Below are 27101 nucleotides of genomic sequence, written 5' to 3'. Positions count from 1 at the left end.
AATCCCCACAGCCCCTGCCGACTCCGTGACAGAGCTGGCTGTCTGATCATCTGCGGGGGGAGCAGGCTAAGCCTGTTCTCCCCACAAACCATTTTAAGGCGGGTCTCTCTGATCGTGAGATTTGCCTCATTGTATGGTGTCCCTCAGGGCTCAATCCTATCTCCGATGCTGGACTGAATGGGCCTCGGACCTGATCCAGCAGGGCTGTTATGTTCTTCAGTCAGGCAGAAGAGAACTGCCTTCATCAGCAAAGAAAAACCTTGCTTTTTTATTGTGGCAGTTAGCAGGGGGATGTTTGAAAAGGCTTTCTGGAAGAATTTAGTTTGAGAACCAAGTCGTGAAATATTTGATTAAACAGCTGGTTAATATGATATAGCAGACTATCCTTGAGACACACAAACATCAAAGGGCTTGAGAGAGGCTGAATTTTAAGTTGACAGTTTGAGCAAAACTCCCGACAGCTTTTACTTCTTGAGGGGGATAGAGAGTCAGCGTTTTATTTCAAGTCATTGTAAGCCATTCTCTCACATGAAGCAGTACAGACCTTATTAATAAAATGAAAACATTATGTACTTCCATACTGGACCCTGCACCCCAACTCCATACAGTGGTTTTTATTATAGATCTCCAAATGACCTGGAAGGAGAACCTCAGAAGTCCAAACTGAGGATGTTAGGAACAAGCTGGCCAGGCCTCTCCCAACTAGTAGTTACCAGAGACTACTCTCAGGGGTTTGCTATCCGAGTTTTGTGTGCGATTTGAAGGGAGGGAGGGAGGGAGGGAGGGAGGGAGAAGAGAAGACGCCACCACCTCCCCCCCCACAACTGTGAGTTTTAATGGGCTTTATTAAGGCTATTAACTACAAGTATAAGTGATTACGCATGTAAGTAAAATACTTCTCAATTTCATTTCCCTATGATTGCAGTGTAGTGTTTAATAACAGCGAGAAAGCATCTCTAAAATCATTTTCCCTTTTGCCAAAATGCAGAGCTGCTAACTAGAGATCAGTTTGGCCCTGCTAAAGCAGGCAGTGGTGTTATCAGACTTGGATACAAGCTGAGGAATTCAGCTTCTGGTTGCAGAGGGTAGTTTATTTTCTGCTGCTCAGTAGCAAAATCAGAACCACCTCCCAGCTCAGCTTGATTACAGGCAAACAATTCACGCAGCGCTTCTCTTAATTTAATCCACTAATTTCAATGACAGTTAAATCATACCAATAATAGAATGCCAAGCAATTTTCAATTTTGAACAGAAAAGAGCATTTCTTTCTGACCCTAGGCAGGCAATCTACTCAGATGATGAATAGTTTTAAAATCAAGTTCCTCCCATTGAGGCCAGCTACTGGAGGACCTGTGCCTGGAATGTTATCTATGATTGTTCCCAAACATAAGGCTGTATTAGCAGAGAACAGAAGATACTAAGGACAGTCTCGAAGAAGGGGAGGGAAAGCAGCAAGAGGAATAGAGGCAGCTTAGGATGGAGAAGTGGGAGAGGAGGGGACGGAAGAGAAGTGAGAGACAGAGACCGTTTCCTGTCAGCCGGCATATGATGGCCGCAGCAAAAAAAAACTCCGCTGGAAAAAAGAGAGATGGGGGGAGAGAGAGAGAGAGAGCGTGAGAGAGAGCGAGAAAGAGAGAGCACGAGAGAGACAAAAGCTCAAGCTGAGAGCTGGAGACAGAAACTTCCTTGAAGACAGGACAGCTATGTTAGTTGGGAAAATGCTGGCTCAAGCAAACCTGTTGATATAATTACCGAAGCTCTGCAGACTGGCATTCGCCGTGGTGTAGGAGTGAAGGCCTTGCCCAGGTGGCTTGGCAAGGATACAATAAGGGGAATTCTTCCAATCCCAAAGGGCCGAAACGATCTCCCCAAGCAATCAGTTAGCACCCATTGCCTTCACTGGAGGAGAACTCCATTAATGAATGAAGGTCTGGCAAGATGCCTCCTGCCTGCCATTTGGCAAACTCCTTTTAAAGTTTTTGTCCAGCCTCTGTCACATCTTGAATTAAAGTAGCCCCCCTTAGTTATCTCTCAGCATCTCCATCCTTGAAGTAAACAATGCAGTCTCTCAAGGTTCTCTTCACATTTTATCAGTGTAAGGAGCCAATTAACAAGGAGCTGAGTGCTGATCTGGAGAGCGGGGGCACTCCTACCCGGGACAACTTGACCTGGCCTGTGGTCAGCTGAAGACAAATTTGGCACCTGTCTATTCAGGGTGAAATGGTTAATCAGAAGAAATGTTATTCAGAGAGAGAGCACATAGAAGAGTCAGCAATTAATTGTGTGGACGTATCTCTCCCTAGCCGCTAGCACTGTTATCAAGATGTGCTGTTCTCCTAATTGCTCTTAGAAGTTCAGCATATACATAAACTTTATCCTTGACAAGCACAGCTCAAAAAAACTGTGCTTGTCAAGGATTTCAAAACTTGTCAAATTTCAAACCTTAAGCAATTCCATTTGACTACTGTAGTTTAGCAAAAATCCAAAGCTCACATCCTAATTGTCCCTTGCAAAGGCACACTCCCAGACACAGGCGTTCATTGGCTTTTAGGTTCAGAAAGCAGACCCCAATATTAAAGAGGGGTTTGCCTGCTTGTTCATATCAAGGAGTGTGCTCCCTCTAGCATAAGTGTTCTCAGTTTGTTGCAGACAGATTGGCAGACTCCTGGTTGCCACCCATAGCTGCATGTGTTTCAGCGATGAAGGCTGAACAAAGGTTGCCAGATTTCATATACTCCTGCTCCTTTCAAGCAATCTCAGGAACCACGGCTGCCTGGATCACCACGGGGCAATGATAATTGCCCTGGTCCTATTTTGGCTACCACCCTGTTCAACAGCGGGTAGGGTGGAAACAAGTAAAAGGTACTGTGAGTCCACAGGAACTGGAAGGCATCGCCCTTGTGCATTCTCCCAGCCCCATCCTGGAGCAGTACAGTTAACATTTCCTGTTTTGCGCCGTGGCAAAGAGGCCAACCGTGCGTGTCCCCCATTTGACGAATAGACTTTCTAGCAATGTGGGATTCAGCTCTCATTCGTGCTGCTGTAGAACTGGGGTCCTGCTCAAGGCGTCTGCCAACATGTTGTCCTGGCCCTTTATGTGGATGGCAATCAGATGGATGTTCCGCACAATGCACCAGTTCCAGATTTGAAGGCTGAGCTGGCAAAGGGGCTTTGATACGGTGCTGCCTTGATAGTTTATGTATGCAATCACAGTTGTGTTGTCCATCTGTAGTAGTATTGTGCAATGTTGCGCAGTGTCCTGGAAAGCTTGAAGTGCTTTGAAGGCCGCCATGAGTTCCAGGAAGTTTATGTGTAGGCGGGCTTCTTGGGGGTTCCAGAGTCCCTGCACTCTCATGTTGTCCAGATGTGCTCCCCAGCCCAGCATCGAGGCATCCAAAGTCAGTGTTAACGCTGGCACAGGCTATCTGTATGGCATGCCTTCTAGAAGGTTCTTGGGGCTGGTCCACCATAGTAAGGATTCCAGGACCTTCCTTGGTACCAGTAGGAGTTTGTTTTGAGAATCCACGTTGGGCTTGAAAACCTCCAGGTACCAGGACTGCAGCTTTCTCATTTGGAGCTTCACATAATGTAATGTGGTTGTGCAGGACACCATTAGGCCCAGGAGGACCTGGATCGATCTGGCTCTTTGTTGGGGAGTCACCTGAAACCGCGTCACCATCTCGTGGATTCGTTGGAACCTGTCCTGTGGCAGGAATGCCCTCTGGGCACTAATGTCCAGCACTGCGCCTATGTGTTGCAGTTTTTTGACTGGGTCCAAATGAGATTTTTTCCAGTTGATGTTTATGCCAAACTCTTCTAGGAGGGATGTCACTGTCCTTACGTGTGTTGCAAACTGTGTCTTCATTCAAGCCGTGATGAGCCAATCATCTAAATATGGAAAAATGGAGACACCCTGAACCCTCAAATAGGCAACAAATTACTGCCATCCTCGGGGCTGGCACAAGGCCGAAGGGTCGCATGTTATATTCGTAGACCTGAGTGCCCACCATGAAGTGGAGATATTTCCAGTGGCTTGCCTGTATTCCGATGTGAAAGTAGGCATCCTTGAGATTCAATGTTGCAATCCACACGTCTCCATGCAACAGAGGGAGGACTGCTTGCAACGTTCTCATCCTAAACTTCCTCACATCGATATACTGGTTCAGCCACCGGAGGTCCATAATTGGGCGAATTCCACCATCCCTCTTGGGGATCTGGAAATACCTCGAGTAAAAGCCTGATTGGCTCTGAGCCCACAGTACCAGCAAGATCGCCTGTTTCTCCAACAGCACACTGACCTCTTCACTCAGGGTTTTTGTCTCTGGGGTATATTTGATCCCTGTAAACTCTGGCAGAGTATTGAATTCTATTGCATACCCAGTCTGTATGATGCGTAAGACCCACCGGTCTGATGTTATACGGTGCCATGCTGGAGCATGACTAGCCAGCTTGATTGGAATTCTGGCTAACCACAAGCGGATGTTGGGCCTTGTGGTGACCGGTGGTAAGCTTGATGTTGGATTGTCTGGGTTCCGTGGGCTCAGGCCCAGGTCACAGGTGTTGCTTGCCCTGTTGGCCTGATTGTGTGGTGTAGTGGTTAGAGTGCGGGATTAGGCCCGAGGAGACGTGAGTTCAAATCCCCATTCAGCCATGATACTTGCTGGGTGACTCTGGGCCAGTCACTTCTCTCTCAGCCTAACCTACTTCACAGGGTTGTTGTGAGGAGGCACTTAAGTATGTAGTATACTGCTCTGGGCTCCTTGGTGGAAGAGTGGGATAGAAATGTAAAAAATAAAATAAAATAAATAATAAATTCCTACTTTGCTGGTCTGGCCTGTTCTTCGTTTGGAAGGGCTTGGGGTTATAGCGACTATGCCAGGGCTTCTCAACCTGTGGGTCCCCAGATGTAATTAGACTTCAACTCCCATAATACCCAACCAAAGGCCACTGGGGCTGGGGATTATGGGAGCTGAAGTCCAATAACATCTGGGGACCCACACGTTGAGAAGCCCTGGACTATGCCATCGCCTGTATTCTTTGTGCTCTCTGCACCGGAAGTTACCCTGGTGAGTCTGGTAGGGCTGGTACCTGTTAGGTGTGTATTTCTAAGCCATGCGAGTCTTCGCCGTGTTCTTCGATTTCCTCCACTGCTCCATGGTGTCATCCATGGACTCAGAGAGAAGAGGCCCTTTCCATCAAAGTCCAGAGCTTCAATGCGGTCACGTATATCCTGCTATAAAGAAGTCGATTGCAACCAAGCATGGCAACGGAGCATTATTGCCGAGGTCAGAGAGCTGGACTCTTGACTCGGCCAAGTGTTCGGCGTTGGCCAGCTGCTGGCACATTGCTGTTGTTATCCAACAAAATGTGGATTTGAATTTGTGCTGAAACTCTGTAGGAGTGAGCGTTTTCCATTCCTTGAAGAGCTTCTCCCACAGACAGTGCGTAAATTTGGAAAGGCAGGCAATGTAATTGGCAATCTTGATGGACAGGCAAGAAAAAACAGGTTGCTTACCTGTAACCCTTGATCTGGAAGTGATCCGTTGTAGTCATAAGACCCACCCATGCCGTCCCCACTGCAGTAGGAGTGACTTTGGAAAATGGCATGGTGAATGTCACAGATCGTCATTACTTGCTGTCTACAGGAAACTGAAAGGATGCCCCAACCGCCAATCTTAAGGAACTTTGCACACCATGTGCAGACGGGGCGGGACGTCATGAGGAACTACTCAGTCAGCCTACGAGGTCCCTGAGCAGGCACAGAACCCCATTGCTTATTATTATAATGGATCATGATCCAGATCGTGGAGTATGTCCGCCTACCCAGGACATCCAGCTTGCAGCCCTCCTTATCAGCCAGCGTAGTGTGCCGGCAACCAGCTCTAGATGTGGACGCACAATCAATTACTAGGGAATTTGGCACTGGGTGCTTGTGCAGATATTCATTGCCCAGTTCCTGGACCCTGTAAAGATTTAGTCTCCAGTTTCTTAGAGGTTGGGGAAGATGTTTGTACCACCTCCCAGGCCCATTTTGCTGTGTTAGTGATGACTGGTGAAAATAAACTGGACGGAGTCTAGGGGTCTTTTTCATGAAGTTATACATCAGATCATCTAGGTCAGAAGTCTTTTGGTTCAAGTCCAACCCATATTTATGGATGTCACTAGAATCAAATGTTAGGTATATTTCCTAACTGCACCCTAATCTTCATTGTGCTGATTCATGAGTTTCTCCTAAACACACATTATTTTTATCAACTTTTATACCGTAGGAAGTGGGGGGGCGGAAAGGAGAGCAATCTTTCTCTACAATAATTAGGCAGCCAGACCTCCCCTGAAGTTTCCCTTCTTGCTGTCCTGGCTATAAGCCCAATACTAGACCAACTGCCAAAGCTGCTGTTTCAAAGTGGGAGTGAAGTCGCTGCATGGAACAACCTAAGGCTTTTATTCTAACCCTGATAACGGCTAACTAGAGAGTTCCACGTGTGGCCATACTGTGTAGGGCACAAGGTGACTGCTGCAAGCATGTTTAGACTGTCTAGAAGTGTCAACCTGAGCCTTTTGTAGAAAACAGAGGCCTATGCAAGAGACAGACAGATTACCAGGGTTGGAACTGCAGGAGAGAAGTGGTCACACCTGCCTTCCCTGCAGTCTAGATACAGATCAACCGCTCCATCCCCCAAAAGTGGCATTTATGTTAGAAAATGAAGTACACATCTCTCATCACACAGGAGGCAGATCATTTAGTTTGGTCCTTTTTTGGTGAAAAACCCCAATCATTTACTTTGTAATGGAAGAATACGAATAAGAGTTTAGTTTCTCAACTGTTATTACAGTTGTATAACTATTTATTGTAAAAATGATGTAGCAAAACATGTAGGATTTGTTTTTAATTACTTCCCCAAACAATATATTTCAGTTCAATTATTTACAAGACAATACAAAGCAGCTTCAAATAAAAGGAGACAAATGCAAAAGAAAGAGCGCATGTTATCTCACAAAATACTTTTTAATGTCTCAAAGCTTAATACACAGTTTTGCTGGTCAATACTGATAGCTGCACTAAAAATGAAAGAGAGGCACAATTACACTCATATGCATTGTAAACACCACCCGGAGAATTATGGACCATTACATCTTGTTTATTTTAAAAGGGCTTATGGTAGACTATGATGTTAACAGCTGTGTGTACAATATAAACAAGCCAATTCTGCACAGTATATAAAGCACTCATTCCTCATCTTCATCTTCTTCACCTCTATGACGAAAATTCAGAGTGGATTGTCCCCTCTCAGGGTCTGGCATTCGAAGGATTCGAATAAGGTGAAATATAGGCAAGTTGCTACGGGGAAAAAAGGCAATTTAATAATGGTACTCTTGGACCCTGTCAGTTGTGCATATCATATTTCACGAGGCAAAACCTGAAAATGACATGTAATCTTCAAACTATGCATTATTTTGAAAATCTTCTACTGAAGCTACTTTAAATCGAGATTTCCATATCCAAATATCTTAGGTGCCTTTTTCTGAAAGACTATTTGCAGTCAAATAAGGTGATCCTGAAGACTAGCTACATGCTCAAGTCACCAGGGCACAAAGTTGCACAAAAGGTGCACTGGATCCTTCATTCTTCAAGTTAGCCATTTTCATATTTTACAGGCCAGTCATTAGCAATTCTGCTGCCATCACCATTTCATCTATTTAGCCTTTGAGATACAGATTACCCACAAATTCCAGAAATGCCATACAAATACTAAACAGTGGAATATGTTAAAAGGAAAAATGTACTAAAAATTCATAGAACTATTTAAATCTCAGACAGTATATATGAGAACAGCTCTTGTTGACATCCTACAAATGTAGACTCTTAAGGGACATTTAAAGTATTTCTTTTTATTTCAGCAATAAATTGAAGAAAAAGGTCACCTCATGCTCTGTGGGGTGAGCAAAATAAATTGCCGATAACGTTGAGAATCTGCCATTTTAAGCATCATGTCCATAGCAATTCTTCTGTTAACCATGTCCTAAGAAGATACAAAAGCAGTTTACAATACATCAATATATTTTTATAAACTGTATTCAAATTTAATATGTACAATTTTATATATTCTGACTGGGATCCAGAGAGTGAACCAAATCACTGTCATTTGTCTTGAAAATTAATTCCAGCATCACCTAATAATTTTTCTTTAAAAATTATTCTCACTTTTTCTTAACTGAAATGTAACATCAATTTTTGACATCATCAGTTCCCTCATTTAACTTCATTCTTGGGTGCTGAAATTTGTTTTATCTGCCTATCAGAGATAAATAGAAGGCAAGTTAAATGTAGCACTAACACTATGGAGACACAAAAATCCCCATAATGAACTTAAGAACTGAACACTTCACTCTTCATTAGTCAATGAAAAAGGGTGACTCCAAATATTAAAACATGTAATAGAAAGCAGAAGTTTCATTGGATTCATACATGCTTTACTATCTAAAAGCCACCTAATGGCACAGTGGGGAAGTAACTTGCCTAGGGAGCAAGAGGTTGCTGGTTCGAATCTCCACTGGTATGTTTCCCAGACAATGGGAAACACCTATATTGGGCAGCAGAGATATAGGAAGTTGCTGAAAGGCATCATCTCATACTGCACAGATGGCAGTGGTAAACCCCTCCTGTATTCTACCAAAGAAAACCATAGGGCTCTGTGGTTGCCAGGAGTCGACACCGACTTGACAGCACTACTTTACCTTTACTTTTACTATCCAAAGCCACTATTATGCAAATAAAACATTACTTTTCTGGTGAAAGATAAAATGTTGAAAAAAGTAAGAAAGATTATTCCTTTAAAAATCACAACCAATGAAAACTATTTTATCAGTTATTCTTAATAGTAACAGATTACTGATCCACCATTTTGGAGGTGGATTTATCTTATGAGCATTAGACTCTAATGATTAGAGTAAGTAAATTCAAAAAGCTGTACCATAAAGACGTCAAATTCATCCAAGCACCTGAAAGGAGAGTCAGTAAAGGACCACAGGGAAAGAATGAAGCAAATTGTAGAGAAGGAACATTCACCTCCGGACAAAGATTTCATATTGTCTAAAGAAGACTTGTTTCCCTCTCCAGGCAGGACCTTGGGTGACATAAACCAAGAGAAGCATAACTGGAATCACAAGGTAACTAAACATGTAGCTTTCCAGGAGAAACAGGATTTCCCCAATATTGTAGTGTTAGCTTGTAGCATATAGAAAAAGAAACACTGCACAAAAGGTTCTTTCTGATTATCAGCAGGAGGATATCCTACGTTGGGAGACTCCACCCATCTACTTCTTAGCAGTAGCAGTTGGTGAAAGTGGTGGAAAAGCTCCCCCATTCCCATCCATCTACTTTTGGAAGGGGTACTAGATTTTTAACAAGTACACTTCTCAATGAAACATACATGCAAGTCAGGAAGAACTGCCTACAGCCTTTGGAGTCAGGCAGTATATAAATTAAATCAATAAAATAAATAATTACTACTCCAAAACAAGTTGAGCCATTTGAATGGTCAGCATGGCAAACTTGCCAGTTCCCAAAGGATGTTGGGCGCTGGTGCTGGGTAAGTTTGTCTCACCGACTGCTACTGCCTCTTAGGTCAGGATTTTTAGAAGCGGCTTTGCCTTTTCCTGGCAAAAGCTCCTCCATTCCCACCCATCTACTTTTGGAAAGGGTACTAGATTTTTTTAAAGTACACTTGTCAATGAAACATACATGCCAGTCAGGAAGAAGGAAAAAAGACAGCCTCCGAACAGAACCTCCTAACAGGACAGAAAAAGATAGAACAGAAAGTAATCCCCTATGGGAAACTGTTCTCCACTCTATCAGAAGAAGTTGACCAGGGTGGGGCAGGATGCCCTCCAACCTATGAGCAGAAAGGGTCTTTAAACATTGCTTAGGTTTCTCTCTCACTAAGTGGAGGAAGGCACTGTGAATATCAGACATGAGCTGCTTTGCTCCCTGTACTACTTGCTGGAGGATTTCTTGCGTTATTTTGGGTGATAGTGAGGGTGAGGGAAGACCTAGCACACCACCTTTTTGTTGAAAAGGCAGACAAAATGGAAACGAAGGATTTTCCACATAGTGTCCCGCCCCGCCACTAGAAAGAAGGAAGCAGTCATCTTCAATCTATGCATCAGATATTGTCTCAGCGGACAACTGAATGCAATCTAACCTGGAGAATGCCAAGCATAGTGGCATTTTGGCCAACTAATACCTTCCCTTAGGATGCGAAATATTTCTGCCAGAAGGAACTTTGCACATAGAACCAAAACTCTGGCAAAGATGAAATTAGCTGAGGGCAGCTTTAATGGTTGAGGTTTGTGTGCCTGGAGCAGGAGAATTTAATTGTCCTTATCTGGAACTCTGAGCAAGACCTAGCACACCACCTTCTTGTTGAAAAGGCAGACAAAATGGAAACGAAGGATTTTCCACATATTGTGCCGCCCCACCACTAGAAAGAAGGAAGCAGTCATCTTCAGCAGTCCTTTGTGGCAGAAGGGGCTGCTGGGAAGTTTTAGAGGCTCATAAATATTGCTGAAGACACGCCGGCCACACGGAGGAGAAGGTTTGAGGGTCTGACTGTTATTTCCTCCCTCCCCACACCCCCCGCTCGGACTTTACATCAGGCCCCTCTGGGTTTGCTTTTCCATCTTGCCCGGACAAGGAGCTGTCTGCCAGCCTGCTGCCTTCAGAAAGTCTGACAATTAACACCTGTATCGGCCAGCAGTCCTTTGTGGCAGAAAGGGCTGCTGGGAAGTTTTAGAGGCTCATAAATATTGCTGAAGACATGCCAGCGGTGTAGGCGGCCACCAAAGGAGGCCGGGCCTTCGGGGATGGGACTGAGGGCTGCGGGATGGTTGTTTCGTGGGTGGGTGGATTTTTGGGGTCAAAGTGCTGTTTTTATTGCCCTGAGTTGTGCCAGGCCTAGTTGTTGAGATGTGTTTGGGCTCCCTTGAAGGGAATGATGCAGGGGGTGTGCCTGGCAGCCTTGGGGCAGCTATTGCTGTAGTGGTGGGGAATAGAAGAATTGGCACTGGCAGAACAGCTGGCCGTTACAAGGGAAGAGAAATTAGTAATTTAGTAACTATTTCTACTTCCAACTGTTCTGACAACTCTCAGGCCTTGGGGAGCAGCACCAACTACCCACAGAGCCTGAACTTGCTCCTCTGTTAAAAAAAAAACCCAAAATTGTTCATGATTTGATCATGGATGAGGGAGCTGACCTGGCATGTATAACTGAGACTTGGTTGGGGGAGGCTAGTGGCCCAGTGTGGGCTCAGCTTCTCCCTCCAGGTTACTCCGTAGTGGAGCAGGTTAGGGGAAGTGGGCGGGGGTGGGTGGGGTGGGGTGGCTGTGGTCCATAAAAATACTATCTCCCTTACCAGGGCCCCTGTGAGACACTTGACTTATATTGAGTGTGTATTTCTGAGGCTGGGAACTAGGGATAGATTGGGGATTCTGTTGGTGTACCGCTCACCCCGCTGCCCAACTGACTCCCTAACTGAGCTGACAGAGCTGGTCGCGGAGTTGGTGTTGGAGTCTCCCAGGCTCTTGGTGCTGGGGGACTTCAATATCCACTTTGGGACTGGCTTGTCTGGTGCAGCTCAGGAGTTCATAGTGGCCATGACAACTATGGACCTATACCAACTAATTTTTGAACCAACTCATGTTGCTGGCCATGCACTGGATTTGGTCTTCTGTTCGGATCAGGGAGGTGTTCCGTGGGTGGGGGATCCAGTGGTTACCCCACTGTCATGGACGGACCACTTCCTGAATTAAAGTTGGTATCACGGTCACAAGCCACCCCTGCAGGGGTGATGGACCTATTAGGATGGTCTGCCCAAAAAGGCTGCAGGACCTAGCAGGTTTCCAAAAGGCCTTGGAGGGTTTTGATGTTGGTGTGGCCGGTGATTCTGTCAATGCCCTGGTGCCTCCCTGTTTGAAGGAGGCAATAGTTACACCGCTTCTTAAGAAGCCTTCCCTGGATCCCTCAGCGACGGATAGTTATAGGCCAATCTCCAATCTCCCCTGGCTGGGCAAGGTAATCGAGAGGGTGGTGGCTAACCAGCTCCAAGCGGTTTTGGAGGAAACTGATGATCTAGACCTATTTCAAACTGGCTTTAGAACTGGCTATGGGGTTGAGACAGCCTTGGTCGGCCTGATGGATGACCTTTACCAGGGAATCGACAGAGGAAGTGTGACTCTGTTGGTCCTCTTGATCTCTCGGCGGCGTTCGATACCATCGACTATGGTATCCTTCTGGATTGCCTGGGGGAGCTGGGAATAAGAGGCACTGCTTTGCAGTGGTTCCGTTCCTATCTCTCGGGTAGATTCCAGATGATGGAGCTTGGTGACAGTCGCTCCTCAAAGCAGGAGCTGTTATATGGAGTCCCTCAGGCTCCATTCTGTCACCAGTGCTTTTCAATATCTACATGAAACCGCTGGGTGAGTTTATCAGGAGAATTGGTGCTGGGTGTTATCAGTATGCTGATGACACCCAAATCTACTTCTCCCGTTCATCTTCAGGAAATGTCACTCATTCTCTAAATGCCTGCCTACAGGCAGTAATGGGCTGGATGAGGGATAACAAATTGAAGCTGAATCCAAGCAAGATGGAGGTGCTCATTGTGGGGGCTAAGAATCTGAGGAGTGAATTGGATCTTCCTGTGCTGGATGGGGTTACACTTCCCCAGAAGGAGCAGGTGCGCAGCTTGGGAGTACTCCTGGAACCAGGCCTCACCCTGGTTTCTCAGGTGGAGGCCAAGGCCAGGAGTGCTTTCTAACAGCTTTGGCTGATTCGACAGCTGCGCCCATTCCTCGAAGAGGATGACCTCAATACAGTGGTGCACCAGCTGGTAACCTCCCAGCTTGACTATTGCAATGCGCTCTACGTGGGGCTGCCTTTGTACGTAGTTCGGAAACTTCAGTTAGTTCAGAATGAGGCAGCCAGGTTGGTCTCTGGGGTAACCTGGAGAGACCATATTATGCCTATTTTGAAACAACTGCACTGGCTGCCAGTATGTTTCCACGCAAAATACAAAGTGCCGGTTATTACCTTTAAAGCCCTGAACAGCTTAGGCCCTAGTTACCTTAGAGAGCGCCTTCTTCTGCGTGATCCCCACTGCACATTAAGGTCATCTGAGGAGGTTCATCTCCAGTTACCACCAGCTCGTCTGGTGGCGACTCGGAGGCGGGCCTTCTCTATAGCTGCTCCGGGGCTGTGGAATGCGCTCCCTGTGGAAATCCGCAATTTGAATTCTCTATTAGCCTTCAAGAGAGCCCTTAAAACATAATTGTTTGGCCTGGCTTTCCAGGGTTTTAAAATCTATTTTAATATTCTAACCCGATTTTGGGGCTTTTAATCAACTGTAATTGTTTAATTGCTGTTTTAAAATGTTTTTAAATTGTTAATTGTTGTTTTATTATTTTTAATTTGTTTTAGCTCTTACTCATGAATGGGTTCTTAGAACTGGGGGCCAGTTTGGTTTTGGGGGCATGTCTGGTTCAAAACTTGGGACTGCCTGAGCCAGCTCACATATCCCTAATAAGACTTACAAGAAGCTAGTCACTGTATCCACTGTGCCATTGGAAAGGCACGGTGGTTCTTTATCTTTCCCCTGCAAATGAACTCTAATTATCCACTTGCATTTGCTGCAGAATCTGCACCTGCCTTAAAAGAACAGAAGCCTAGATACTGCTTTTGTAGGTTTATTTTACTTATATTTTTATCCTGCCCTTCCTGCAAGCAGTTCAGCATGACATTCATGGCTCTCTCCTTCCATTTTATTTTCACAACCTTGTGAGGTAGACCAGGCTGAAAGATGGTGTCCATGGTACCCAGTGAGCTTCATAGCTGAGTGAGGTCTTGGACCAAGATCGTGCTGGTCTTGGTCCAACAATCTAACCATGACAGCAAGACACAAGCTTTCAACATGCACTGATATGGTTCTTGAGGAGTTAAACAGGTACTTTATTAATGCTCACATGCACAGCTACTGCTTCACATGTTCTTGAGCTCAGTCCTGACTGTAAAAGAAAGTTATTAGCAAAGTTGTTGCTTTGTCTTTAGTCAAAATACACAACGAGGAACCAGCAATGAAACGTTTGTATCTAATGGTGGCTGTAATTTTTAGCCTACTTTTCAATAGGCTTATGAGATCACGCGGCATTCCGTGTGTGTCCCCCAACCCCAACGCCATCAACTTCACAATGCCTGGTACAATAGGAACCAAATCGGGTACCGTTGTAGGGACACCTCAATGGTGTAGTTTGTGATGATGTCATTCACCCCAATTCAAGATGGCAGACGTGTAAACGTTTGAGTGGCACAAGTGGGCTAACTTCTGAACTGCCTAACTGATTTGGACCAAATTTAGTCCACTTGTAAGAACAGTGAAAGGAAAGTAGGAAGATTAGTTCTTACTAGAACTTGTTCTGTACTTGTTCCTTTGAAGTTACATGAAGGCAGCAGTTTAGAAATCCCCAAACACTTCCCCCACACACCCTTCCATTGCAGTTGCTGATAATTTATTTGCAGAGCTGCTATAATGGCTATTCATACAAACTGAACCAGGGATGGTGAGGATCAGTATGAGCACTTGCTTCCACAACAGCACTTCCAGTATGAACCATATACCTGATCATACATAGGATCCAATAAGCTCACATAAACTGTGGGCCCTCTCTCATGAGGAGGGACCTGGGTGGGAGGCTGCATGGGGAGGAAGGCTGCAGAAGCTTACCTCCCCTGCAGATTGCCGGGTCCCAGATGCTGGGTGCGCGGATTGCACGCCCAGCCGATCCACGGCTGCCCAGGTAGTGCAAAGCTGTGGGGGCCGGGACACAATGTCCTAGCACCCGGAAACCCCACAATACACCATGCGAGAGCACAGTGCATTGTGGGTATCCCCCAGCAACAGCTGGGCGCCCCTTGGTGTCTCAGCACAGGCTGAAAGCAGCCACTGATGACATAGTGTCAGTTAAACAGGGTTAAGGGAGTGCTTGCTCCCTTATCCTCATTTAACAACTGGGCTTCATGACTGGGTCTGCCATGAAGAGCTGCACAGCTCCTGGTGGTTCTCACAGACAGCCAAGCCCAAGCTTGGCTACCTTAGCCCTGTCTTAGCGGCTTGTGAGAACCGCCTCCAAGTCTTGTGTGATCAGGCAGAGGTTCCACTTCTCATTGGAGGCTTTGTGGTGGAGAGGAGGAGCTCACAGAACTCCACTACCATACTATTTCAGTGCTGGCTGTGATTCTATGTACAAGGTTGAGGAAATTGGAGAAAAGCCTTTGATCAAACTTAAAATTAAATATCAATCTGTTCAAAGAGAAAAGGCAAAGTAACTTACTGTAATTGAAAGCCTTTCAATCTTGTGGTCAAATTCTATTTTTCCAGAATACGATTGTTGACTTAACAATAACTTAAAGTAGTATTTGCATCGCATAGTTTGGTACCTTCAGAATGAACACATTAAAAAAAAAATCTATGTCAAGAGATACTGAAAATGCATATTACAAAACAAACTATTAAAGAGGCCTATTTCCAAAACAAGGACATGGAAGTACACTTCATTTTTCAGTTCTAAACTTTACCCACAGAATTTCTACATTTGCTCCCAAAAAGATGAAGTAGTACCTCAAACGGCAAATATTCCCATTGAGGCAGGCTATCTGACTGAAGTGAATCTTGTGGTAGTAAAACTGCTTTGATGGCATGCTTAAGTAATTTTAATTTAGTTTTAGAATGCAGCTAATTTGACAATCAAAGAGATTACTTGAGAAACCCGAGAAGTCAACATTGCCATTAAACAGACTATAATGAAATCCCAGCCTTATAAAGTTGCACAACCAACTCCTTCAAAAACCCCAAAACAGAGGCACAGTACCAGGCTGTTTCAAGCTACAGTATCTGTACTCTCATACTTTTAAAAAGGATGTAGGAAACAGGATTCCTATTTGTAGGTAAAAGTAAAAGGAGTTGAGAAGGGATGGGGGTGGGACATTGCAGGTGTGTCCTAAAAGTTCTCAGCAATTACTGCATCTTCAATACCAACAGGTAAAGTACGGCCTTCAGTCTTTACGTTCTTTCCACTGCCTCCAGAACATTTCCCCCCACTCCACCATTTTTTGTGATTACGGTATAAGCACTACTTCTGCACTAGATCATGGTTAACACAATTCAGGGACTTCAACCTCTGGTTTCAAGGGATATCCACTCTTTAGCATTTAAAAAAAGAATAGAGAGGTGCGGGGTTTGGGGTTGTTTGTTTGTTTGGTTTGGTTTTTTGTTTGCTCAATAACTCAAGATATTCTTCAGCACTCTCTCAAGTCCTCCCTCAGAGGTGGTCATAATTCTGATTGCCATCACAAAAAACAAGGTATCCAATCCAACAGGACAATACTGGAGGAAAGAATCCTACAGATCAGAAGTCAAGAGACAGTAACAATTATTTCAGAGTCGGAGGGGGCTGGCCTTGTAAGCAATCTCGTCCAAGCCCCTGCTCAGTGCAGGAAATGAGGAGATAGACATCTATTGGGACTGACCCATCTAGCCTCTGTTTAAAGACCTCCAGCAAACAGCAGCCCTCTACCTCCACTTGGTAATTGGCTCTGCAATCAAAGTGTTCTTACCATGAAGGAGCTTCCCCTAAAGTTAAGCTGGAATCTTTCTCCTGCCTTCTGGGAAAACAGAGAACAAGACTTTCCCTTTCTGTGTAATTGTCCTTCAGGTATTGGAAGAGCACTATCGTGTCCCTCGCCCCACACCCCCATCTCTTCTTCTCCAAGCCTGGTTCGGGTCCGGGTGGGGGGTATGTCTTTAAGGGCGGGGAGGGCTTGCTTAGCCCTCCCGCCTCCTTGCCCCCGCCAGCGCCCGTATTGTACAGTATAGGGGCGCTGGAAACCAGCCGCCCCCCCCCCCCCGCCGCCGCAGCGAAATAACCTCTAAAACCATCCAGCCCTCCCTCCCTCCCAGCTAGCTGCCCGCCCACCCAGTCGCTCACCCGGTCGCTGGATAAAAAGCGAGAGGAGCTCCGGCACAGAGCTCCTCTCGCTTGGAAGGCCTCCAGCAGAATGGTGGCTTATGCGCGCGCCGCAAACCACGCCGTTCTCCGGAGGCCCGGTCTACCCGCCGGGAAAGGGCCGGGTAGACCGGGCCTCCGATCGCTGGGTAGACCGGGCCTCCGATCGCCAGAGGCCCGGTCTACCCAGCGATCGGAGGCCCGGTCTACCCGGCCCTTTCCCGGCGGGTAGACCGGGCCTCCGGAGAACGGTGTGGTTTGCGGCGCGCGCATGCGCGCGCATGCGCGCAAGCCACCATTCTGCTGAAGGCCTTCCAAGCGAGAGGAGCTCTGTGCCGGAGCTCCTCTCGCTTTTTATCCAGCGACCGGGTGAGCGACTGGGTGGGTGGGTGGGCGGGCAGCTAGCTGGGAGGGAGGGAGGGCTGGATGGTTTTAGAGGTTATTTCGCCGCGGCGGCGGCGGCGGCGGCGGGGGGGGCGGCTGGTTTCCAGCGCCCCTATACAGTACAATACGGGCGCTGGCGGGGGCAAGGAGGCGGGAGGGCTAAGCAAGCCCTCCCCGCCCTTAAAGACATACCCCCCACCCGGACCCGAACCAGGCAGGGCCGGACCGGTCCGGCAGTTCGGCCATTCTTTGGAATGGCTGCCGGACCGGTTCGGACACACCACTACACAGAGGTCTTCTGGACCCTTGACCATCTTCACTGTCCTCCTCTGAATTCATCTCAGGTGGTGGTAGAAGTAGTAGTAGTAGTATCTTAGATTTGTATAGTATGTTTGTGTGTGAAAAGTGCTTCACGTGTATCATCTTGATGCAATCCTTATAATCACCACTTTTCAAGATAAATGCATTATTCTCATACTGCAGCTGAGGCTGGGAGAGAATGGCTTGTCTAAAGCCACCTGAGTTCATGGCAGAGGTGAAACTAAAACAGAGGAAATTAGGATTCACAGATCAAGATGCTACACTAGCAGTTGGTCTACATCCTCTTGAAAGTGCAGCACCCAGATGAAGTCTGCCCACTGTAGAATAAAGCGGAACTATTACTTCTTGGGACTTGGAAACTGTGGTTCTGTTAATTCAGCCTAAAACTGCATTAGACTTCTGTGCAGTTTCAACACACAACTGACTCACATTCAGCTTGTGATTGACTACAATCCCAAGATCCTTTTCACATGTAACACCATCAAGTCACTGATCTGACATCCTATATTTATGCATTTGCATTTTTTGCCTAAAGCCAGAATTTTGCATGTGAATTTGTTGAACAGCCTTTCGTTAGAATGGAAAATTGGGCTGAAACTACCAAGGTCATTTTGAATTTTAGTCCTATCTTATGAGATGTTATCTTATCTCTCCCAATTTTGTCTCATCTGCATATTTGAAAGGTTTTCCATTCACCCTTTCATTTAGGTCAACTACTTTCAGTAAGCAGGTTATTTCAAAACCTATTTTAATTGATTACTAACTACTAGTAATCTTGTGGTAGTTTACTAGTGGTCTTATGGTAGCTTACTAGTGGTCTTGTGGTAACAAGCATGACTTGTCTCCACAGCTAAGTAGGATCTGCCCTGGTTGCATATGAAAGGGAGACTAGAAGTGTGAGCGCTGTAAGATATTCCCCTTAGGGAATGGAGCTGCTCTGGGAAGAGCATCTAGGCTCCAAGTTCCTTCCCTGGCATCTCCAAGATAAGGCTGAGAGAGATTCCTGCCTGCAACCTTGGAGAAGCTGCTGCCAGTCTGTGTAGACAATACTGAGCAAGATGGACCTATGGTCTGACTCAGTATATGGCAGCTTCCTATGTACTAAAATTGTATCAAATAACTCCTATAACAAAGAACTTTATAAACCTAATGCCAATACAGATACAAGAGTACCAATATAGATCAAATGCTGGCTCACTGAGAGAATATAACACAGCCAGACATTCAGATCTCTACTGATGGGAAATTATGAGAGTGTCAGGTATTGAGAAAAGTCATATAAAAATTGAACTAATTTATAAATACAAATTCCCTTTCTAAAAGCCAAGTATCAGAAAACATTGGATTGGATCTAAGCGGCATTCCATTGCTGGGAGCTCCTTCTGGGGGTGGAAGAACTACTCAGTTCAAAACCCTATAACATTTATAAGCAGTACTTAAGCAGCAGATACTGGAATGAAACACGTTATTGTACTTTTCCATTCCATTCCTTCCTACTGGCTCGTCAACACAAAACAGACAAATCACAGAAACTAGAAAAAATGGATCTTATCTTCCATTACAATTTAAGTGAGGGTGGATATGGGTTTGTTTATGTTCGTTATTTGTCCAATTTGTATGCCACCTCTGGGCGGAAGCAACACAAACAAGATATATAAGCCAGGGAAACACAAGACTGTACCCACCTCCGAAATTGCACGTATGTTTTATGTCTTTGCTTAATATATACATCCAAAAGTTTTGTGAATTTCTTCAAGTTTTTTACTTCATTCTCAGCATTCTGATACTTTTCTTTTGCTTCCTGAAGCTGCCTGCATGTCAACAAAAGATGTCAGGATCAGCCCCTTTAATTATGCCCCAAAGCAAACTGGTAATCAACAAAGCTATTGGCAAGATACAGTTCCTCCTGGAAATAACTAGTCAGTAACCTTTCAGCTATAGCTAGTTTTTGAAGAGATACTGCCTTTTCATTCACATCCAACACTATATTTAAAAATTTAGCCTTAGCCACAGAGAAACAAGTTAAAATCCTAGCAATATTCAGCAATGAGGAAACACTGCCAGTCTCTTTTACATTTAAGATAACAGAGATGAACAGAAATTCAAGGAAGTAGAAGAGAGAACATCCTTTCATAAACACACACAAAAGAGAGCAAAAAATTTATTATAAATACCTTATTATTTCTTCTCTATCTCCGGTACGCTCTCTTTCTGAATTGATTTTATCCCTTAAAGTATTTATTTCGGTATAAAGACTATTAGTGGTTCTATTTACTTCTATTCGCTCTGGATGAATTTTTGAAGCCTTTGCAATAATTTCCTAAAGAACATGTTATATTATGGCAAAAATTAATTTCCATTCATTCTCTGCAATATCATTTTATTTTTATACTTTAAACTGACAAAACTGGGGTTGGTTTGCATGTGCACGCTTTCCTTTTCTTTACAATAGTTCTCAACAATAGAAGTTCCCTGTCACAGTATGATGGCGGGGGCGGGGGTGTGTGTGTCAATACAATGCTTAGAATGATCAAATCACTTCACATAGCCTATTTACATACCCTCATATTCATGCAACAACACTGTATGACAAACTAGTATTATCCCCATTAGGATAATTGCTTAACATTGCCTAGTGAATTCATATCCAAAGTGAGATAGGAAAAACGGGTTGTTTAACTGTAACTAATGATCCCGAAGTGATCTGAGAGTAGTCACACAACTGGGTCTGTTCAGTAGCTGAACCAATAGGACTCTGAAGCTCCATTTGACACTCTCACTCCGTCCCACGCATGGCCGTTGCAAAGGGTGGTTGTTCCTGGACAACCTCCTCATCTTGATAAGGTGAAAGATTAAAAACCATATGCAATGTTAATTCATACCCCCTGAAGCAGGGAGGATGGATGGGTTAGGTGAATACCTCCAGATCACTCAAGGATAATTAACGACAGGTAAGGAACCTATTTATCCTTGATGTGATCCTGGCTATATTCACACAACTGGGTGATTAGTAAGCTCCCCGTTTTAGGTGGAGGTTACAGTTTGTGGCTTACCTTTTTTCTTTTAAAGACAGGATTTGTTTTAATACAGAAGGACCTTGTTACTCACAGATCCGGCATTCATTTTCACATATCTGCGGTTGGGTAATTAGCACCTGATCTCTGTATACGCGGGGAGAAAATGGGGGGTGGGGAGTACCACCCTTGTGTCTGTCTGGTAAAATTAGGATACAATCGGTCTTGTGGTGCATGATCTTGTTCACCACTCTCGTGATGAGTGGAATTGGTGGATACATGTAATACAAAGTCCTGTCTCATGGGAGCATAAATATATCTCCCCGTGATTCTTTCCCTATGCCTCTCCATGTGCAGTATTGGTCGTGGTTCCTGTTCTGAGATGCAGAGATCTCTGGAGTTCCTCAAGTGCCAAATATGTCCTTCAAATATTTCGGTTGGACACTCCCTTCATGCATATTTGATCTGGTGATCTCTTGCCTCAGGTTGTCCACTTCTAAGTTCTCTGTTCCTCTGATGTGTACTGCAGTGGGGTGAATCTGGTAGCTTTTGAAACAGTCCCAGAACCGTATGGCAAGATTGCACAAAGGAACTCCTTGGTTGTTGACATATTCTGTTGCAATGGTGTTGTCCATTACAACCTGGACTGCCTTTCCTTGTAATAGTACTTAGAAGATTTTCAGCGCTAGGTAGGAAGCTAAGAGTTCCAATATGTTTATATGTAATTGCTGTTGCATTTCCCTTAACCTCCCACTCACTTGGTGTGTGTGTGTGGGGGCAATGTGCTCTCCACCCTGTTTTCAATGCATACGAGGTCACTATCACCTCTGGAAATACAGGTTGAAATCGCATCCCTGTGCTCAAATTTCTTTCATCCTTTCACCACAGGAATGATTCATTTATTTTCCATGGAATGGTCAAGAGTTGTGACTGACCCCATTTTGAAAATCAAATGTCCCTGAAAACCATAGTTGTAGGGGGTGCATAATTAGTTTCGCACCTATAATGGCTGCAGTGCAGGAGGCCATTAGCCCCACTAATATTTGGATTTTGTTTTGCAGTTCGATGTGAACATTGTAGTGCTAATTCCACCTGCTGTCCTTTTTTTGTCTATCCTTTTTCCTGGTAGGAATGCATTGTTTCCCAGCACCCAGTATCAAACCTACAAAAAGTATGGATTCTGTAGGGTTTATTTTTGAGTTCTTGTGGTTGATCTTTATTCCCATTTGGTGCAACAAAACCATCATGTCCACTAGATGTTGTTGCAATTTGTGTTGGGAATGAGTTGTCAGTAACCAATCATCCAAGAATGGGAATATTTCCATCCCTTTGCCCCTCAAGCATGCAACTATGACTGCCATACATTTTGTAAAACACCCTCGAGGCAGCTGAAATTCCGAAGGGTAGCACTTCGTATTGATACACCTGGTCTCCCACAGTGAACTGTCGGGTTTTTTTGTGATGTGGATGAATTCTGATATGGAAATGTGCATTCTTTAGGTCTATGGTCACAAACGTCTCCTATCAATGGGCATATGGCTATTATTGAGATAATTCTGAACTTTGTTTTTTGTACGAATTCATTCATTGCTCTCAAATCCAGGATCGGGCGGATACTCCCTTTTTTTGGTGTTTGAAAATACCTTGAATAGAATTCCACCCCCTGCCGTAGTATGCAGCTTGATGCGAGGCAGGGTTGTACCCCGGCCCTTGAGATGGACACAAGGACTGCCATCTTGACTCCCATGCCACGTGTTGTGGGTTAGCCAATGGGACCTCAGGAGCGGCTGCATAACTGGCCGGCTCCCGGTCACTTGCCCTCAGTTGCTTCAGACTGAGCACCCCTCCCTCCTGTCCCTGCTTCAGTGAGGGTTGTCTGGTTGCCTCCAGGGGCCAAGGAGGAATTTTTTGGGTCACACCTAATTGGTTTTGGCCTTCGCTTTTCCTGCCTACTTCTCACTGAAGTTGTTTATAGGACTGTCATTGCATGTTCGGTCAATTTGCCAGTGAGTGCGGGTTGATATAGGCTGACTTGATTGGTGTCTGACTGGAGAACCATTTAAGGCTAGTGGGCAAGCCGAGGAACAGGCCTTGCAGCCCTTGGGCTGGGATCCACCCCTACTCGGAGGCTAGCTGGAGTTTTATGGCCTGGGTGGATGGGGCTGGTTGGCTTCCCCCTTAGCAGGGTTAACACCTTGCGGTTGTTAGGAAGTCCAGATTTAGTCTGGGCTGAATTAACACCCAGTCTTTTGCCCAGTTCTAGGCTGTCCTCTTTATGAAGCTGACCTTTAGAGAGGGTCAATGCACTTTAAATTGTTATGCCTCATTGCAGGTTATGTAGCATTGACTAATAAAAGTGGCCCTAGTTCATCCAGTCACACGCGTCTTGTCTTTATTGGGCCTGGGTGTGTAATGTGTTGTGCAATGTGTTGATTCTGGGGAACATGTTCTATATGGTCCTTTCCCAACAATGTTGTGACTTCCTCCAATAGAGTTGGATGGGCATATTTTATACCTTGAAAAATTGTCTCAAGAAATTCAATGGCGCAACTGTTCTGTATGCTGCAAAGTACCCATTTGTCAGTTATTCGTTTCCACTTTGAATAGTTGTTTGCTATTAATGGGACTTCTATCACAAGTCTATTGGGGAGTCTCTGAGACATCAAAGGCTTTGTTTATTGCCCTCGCCCTGTTTTGAGTGAGACATATTCTTTGTTCTAGGTGTGTAGAGTCCAGTTTGATTCCTCCCTGTCTTTCTGTACTCTCTTTTGTCTTTGCTTATTGTTGTTTGTACCTCCCATATGGTTGGTTAGAGGTGTATATTTGTTTTTGTTTTCAAGCACAGTTTTGTGTCATCAGGATAGCAAACATTTTAACTGTCAGTTTAGATTTCTTAAGTTTCTCTAGAGTTCCATCTGTCTCCTTACTAAATAGACCTTCACCTTCAAGAAGGGAGATCTTACGAATACGGGTTGCGATGGTATTGATGTTCCCTCCAGGATTGTTCAGGCTTGCAGTTAAACATTTGGTTTCTATCATTATCAGTTGGTGACCTTTGAGGATTAGGTGACATCAATGGTGTCTCTGGAATTTCTATAAGTTTATTATCATATCCCATCTCCTCTCTTATTGAATAAGCTGCGAGTGGGGAATACTCTCTTGAATGAATTGTAGTTCTTGGCATACAGAGAGAACATTGCAATGTAGAAAATGACAAACAGATTTTGCATGTGTTTGTCTTATGTTTTCCCCAAGACACAAAAGACAGAAGTCGTGCTTGTCTGAGGTAGGAAGTTTTGCCCTACATTTATTGCATCTCTTTAAACTTTTACGACCAGTCATGAAAGACTAAGGTTAGCTCTGTAAACTGAGCAAAGCAAATAAATTCAATCTCTCTCACAGTTTCCCCAAGTACTTTGAGAACGGAAATTCTTGATTACCTGGAGCAAGTTCCACCCGATGCAGCTAGAATAGTGGTCGGAAAGGAACTGAAGGAAAGGATGCTCCAACCACACTTTCCAACAGACATGCACAAATGTGGGGCAGAGCAAGAGCATTATGCGGAGCATCAGAGTCCTACCAGTTTGGCTACTGCGCAGGTGCAGACCCAGTTGTGGGAATACAAATCGAGATCACATCAAAGATCTAGGGATTTCTCAGTTCACAACTCACACTATTAGCTATTACACTAGCTCTATGAATTACAAGAAACTCAAAAGATTAAACAAGTAACACCTATACTAAATGCATAGTTTGGTACTACATTTTTAAAAAATCAAATAGAAACTGGGAGGGAGAGGCAATCAGGATGGGGACTATAGGTGTATAGGAAGCGAGTATTTAACCCTTGCTTGCAAATGGCCTGATGAAAATCACACCTCCAAAGTTATTATTAATCCTGGAAGGAAAGTTCCATTGTCCCTGATGTCAACACCATAGAAATGTAAAGAAATGAGTTTGAGTGTCAGCATAAGTATCCACATATATACCCCCATTTAGTGAGCAACTTGTGAGCAAAAAAAAAAAAAAAAAAAAAAAGAACAAAATGTATGTATACCATTAATTCCTTCTCTCTTGTAGCTAGATGATTTTTAATTTTGTTTATGGATTCCAAGTGTTCTCTCTCTTTCCCCTCATAATGTTGCATGTGATCTCTACTGCTTTCCAGTTCATAGTCCGCTTGATTTAATCTATCCTGTTAAGAACAAATCAATATGTAATATAAACTGATTACAAGAATAATGAAATGGCATCCAAACTGGAGGCTTCAACTGAAGGTGATAAATTAAGTGGTGATTCTCTTATACAGGTGAAACTCGAAAAATTAGAATATCGTGCAAAAGTTCATTAATTTCAGTAATGCAAATTAAAAGGTGAAACTGATATATGAGATAGACGCATTACATGCAAAGCGAGATAAGTCAAGCCTTAATTTGTTATAATTGTGATGATCATGGCGTACAGCTCATGAGAACCCCAAATCCACAATCCCAGAAAATTAGAATAGTACATGAAACCAATAAAACAAGGATTGTAAATAGAACAATATCGGACCTCTGAAAAGTATAAGCATGCATATGTATTCAGTACTTGGTTTGGGCCCCTTTTGCAGCAATTACTGCCTCAATGCGGCATGGCATGGATGCTATCAGCCTGTGGCATTGCTGAGGTGTTATGGAAGACCAGGATGCTTCAATAGCGGCCTTCAGCTCTTCTGCATTGTTTGGTCTCATGTCTCTCATCCTTCTCTTGGCAATGCCCCATAGATTCTCTATGGGGTTCAGGTCAGGCGAGTTTGCTGGCCAATCAAGCACAGTAATCCCATGGTCATTGAACCAGGTTTTGGTACTTTTGGCAGTGTGGGCAGGTGCCAAGTCCTGCTGGAAAATGAAGTCAGCATCCCCATACAGCTCGTCTGCGGAAGGAAGCATGAAGTGCTCCAAAATCTCCTGATAGACGGCTGCGTTGACCCTGGACTTAATGAAGCACAGTGGACCAACACCAGCAGATGACATGGCTCCCCAAATCAACACAGACTGTGGAAACTTCACACTGGACTTCAAGCATCTTACATTGTGTGCCTCTCCATTCTTCCTCCAGACCCTGGGTCCTTGGTTTCCAAATGAGATGCAAAAGTTGCTCTCATCAGAAAAGAGGACTTTGGACCACTGAGCAACAGACCAGTTCTTTTTTTCTTGAGCCCAGGTAAGACGCTTCTGACGTTGTTTGTTGTTCAGGAGCGGCTTGACAAGAGGAATACGACATTTGAAGCCCATGTCCAGGATCCGTCTGTGTGTGGTGGCTCTTGATGCACTAACTCCAGCCTCAGTCCACTCCTTGTGAAAGTCCCCAACACTTTTGAATGGCCTTTTCCTGACAATCCTCTCCAGGCTGCGGTCATCCCTGCTGCTTGTGCACCTTTTTCTTCCACACTTTCCCCTTCCACATAACTTTCTATTAATGTGCTTTGATACAGCACTTTGGGAACATCCAACTTCTTTTGTAATTACCTTTTGAGGCTTTCCCTCCTTATGGAGGGTGTCAATGATGGTTTTCTGCATAACTGTCAAGTCAGCAGTCTTTCCCATGATTGTGATTCCTAATGAATCAGACTGAGAGACCATTTAAAGGCTCAGGAACCCTTTGCAGGTGTTATGGATTGATTAGCTGATTGGAGTGGGACACCTGGAGCCTAGACTGTTGAACCTTTTCACAATATTCTAATTTTCTGGGATTGTGGATTTGGGGTTCTCATGAGCTGTACGCCATGATCATCACAATTATAACAAATTAAGGCTTGACTTATCTCGCTTTGCATGTAATGCGTCTATCTCATATATCAGTTTCACCTTTTAATTTGCATTACTGAAATTAATGAACTTTTGCACGATATTCTAATTTTTCGAGTTTCACCTGTATTTAGCAGGGAGAGAGCAACTGGCCCAATCCAACCCCAGCACAGCATCCCTCCTGTGGGCTGTTGTTGGTGCTCCCTTTTAGACACTTGTTCCCTTTGTGGACAGGGGACCATCTTATTTATTTTTATATTAAACCACTTTGGGAACTTTGATGAAAAGTGGTATATAAATAGTAGTAACAGTATTAAGTTGTTGCAACCATCTATCCACAATATGCACAATGAAACTGGGTAATAAGCAAACCAATAAAACCATATTCTTAGGAAGTTATTAATTCTAGAAACAAATACAATTATCTTATTCTTATTAAGATGATAAATGCAAAATTAGAAATAATTAGCTTTATAATTATTAATGTTTGGACCAATTCTGCTCACAGTGCAGGAACATCTCAAATTGCACAGAACTCAATTA

At 44.4% G+C, this 27101-nt stretch overlaps 1 protein-coding gene across 5 annotated transcripts in view; it reads right to left on the bottom strand.

Moving 5' to 3' along the window:
- Positions 1 to 6808: 6808 nt before the first annotated feature.
- LOC128340342 (structural maintenance of chromosomes protein 6-like) overlaps positions 6809 to 27101 on the bottom strand; it is a 70689-nt gene continuing 50396 nt past the window's right edge. For 2 of the 5 annotated variants that reach the window (XM_053285335.1, XM_053285336.1), the window contains 7 exons: positions 24827 to 24964; positions 19930 to 20075; positions 19441 to 19566; positions 15380 to 15485; positions 8973 to 9125; positions 7924 to 8021; positions 6809 to 7339 (listed from right to left, as the gene is read on the bottom strand). In XM_053285335.1, coding sequence (XP_053141310.1) covers positions 7228 to 7339; positions 7924 to 8021; positions 8973 to 9125; positions 15380 to 15485; positions 19441 to 19566; positions 19930 to 20075; positions 24827 to 24964 — 879 coding nt within the window. In that variant the 3' untranslated portion in view covers positions 6809 to 7227. Of the gene's footprint in view, positions 7340 to 7923; positions 8022 to 8203; positions 8295 to 8972; positions 9126 to 13119; positions 13265 to 15379; positions 15486 to 19440; positions 19567 to 19929; positions 20076 to 24826; positions 24965 to 27101 lie in introns of those variants that run through there. The other 3 variants (XR_008313630.1, XR_008313629.1, XR_008313631.1) reach the window with 3 other exon arrangements.

Source organism: Hemicordylus capensis, chromosome 1 (genome assembly GCF_027244095.1).
Source record: "Hemicordylus capensis ecotype Gifberg chromosome 1, rHemCap1.1.pri, whole genome shotgun sequence".
Lineage (NCBI taxonomy): Eukaryota > Metazoa > Chordata > Lepidosauria > Squamata > Cordylidae > Hemicordylus > Hemicordylus capensis.
This window is presented reverse-complemented; position numbering and strand designations above follow the sequence as displayed.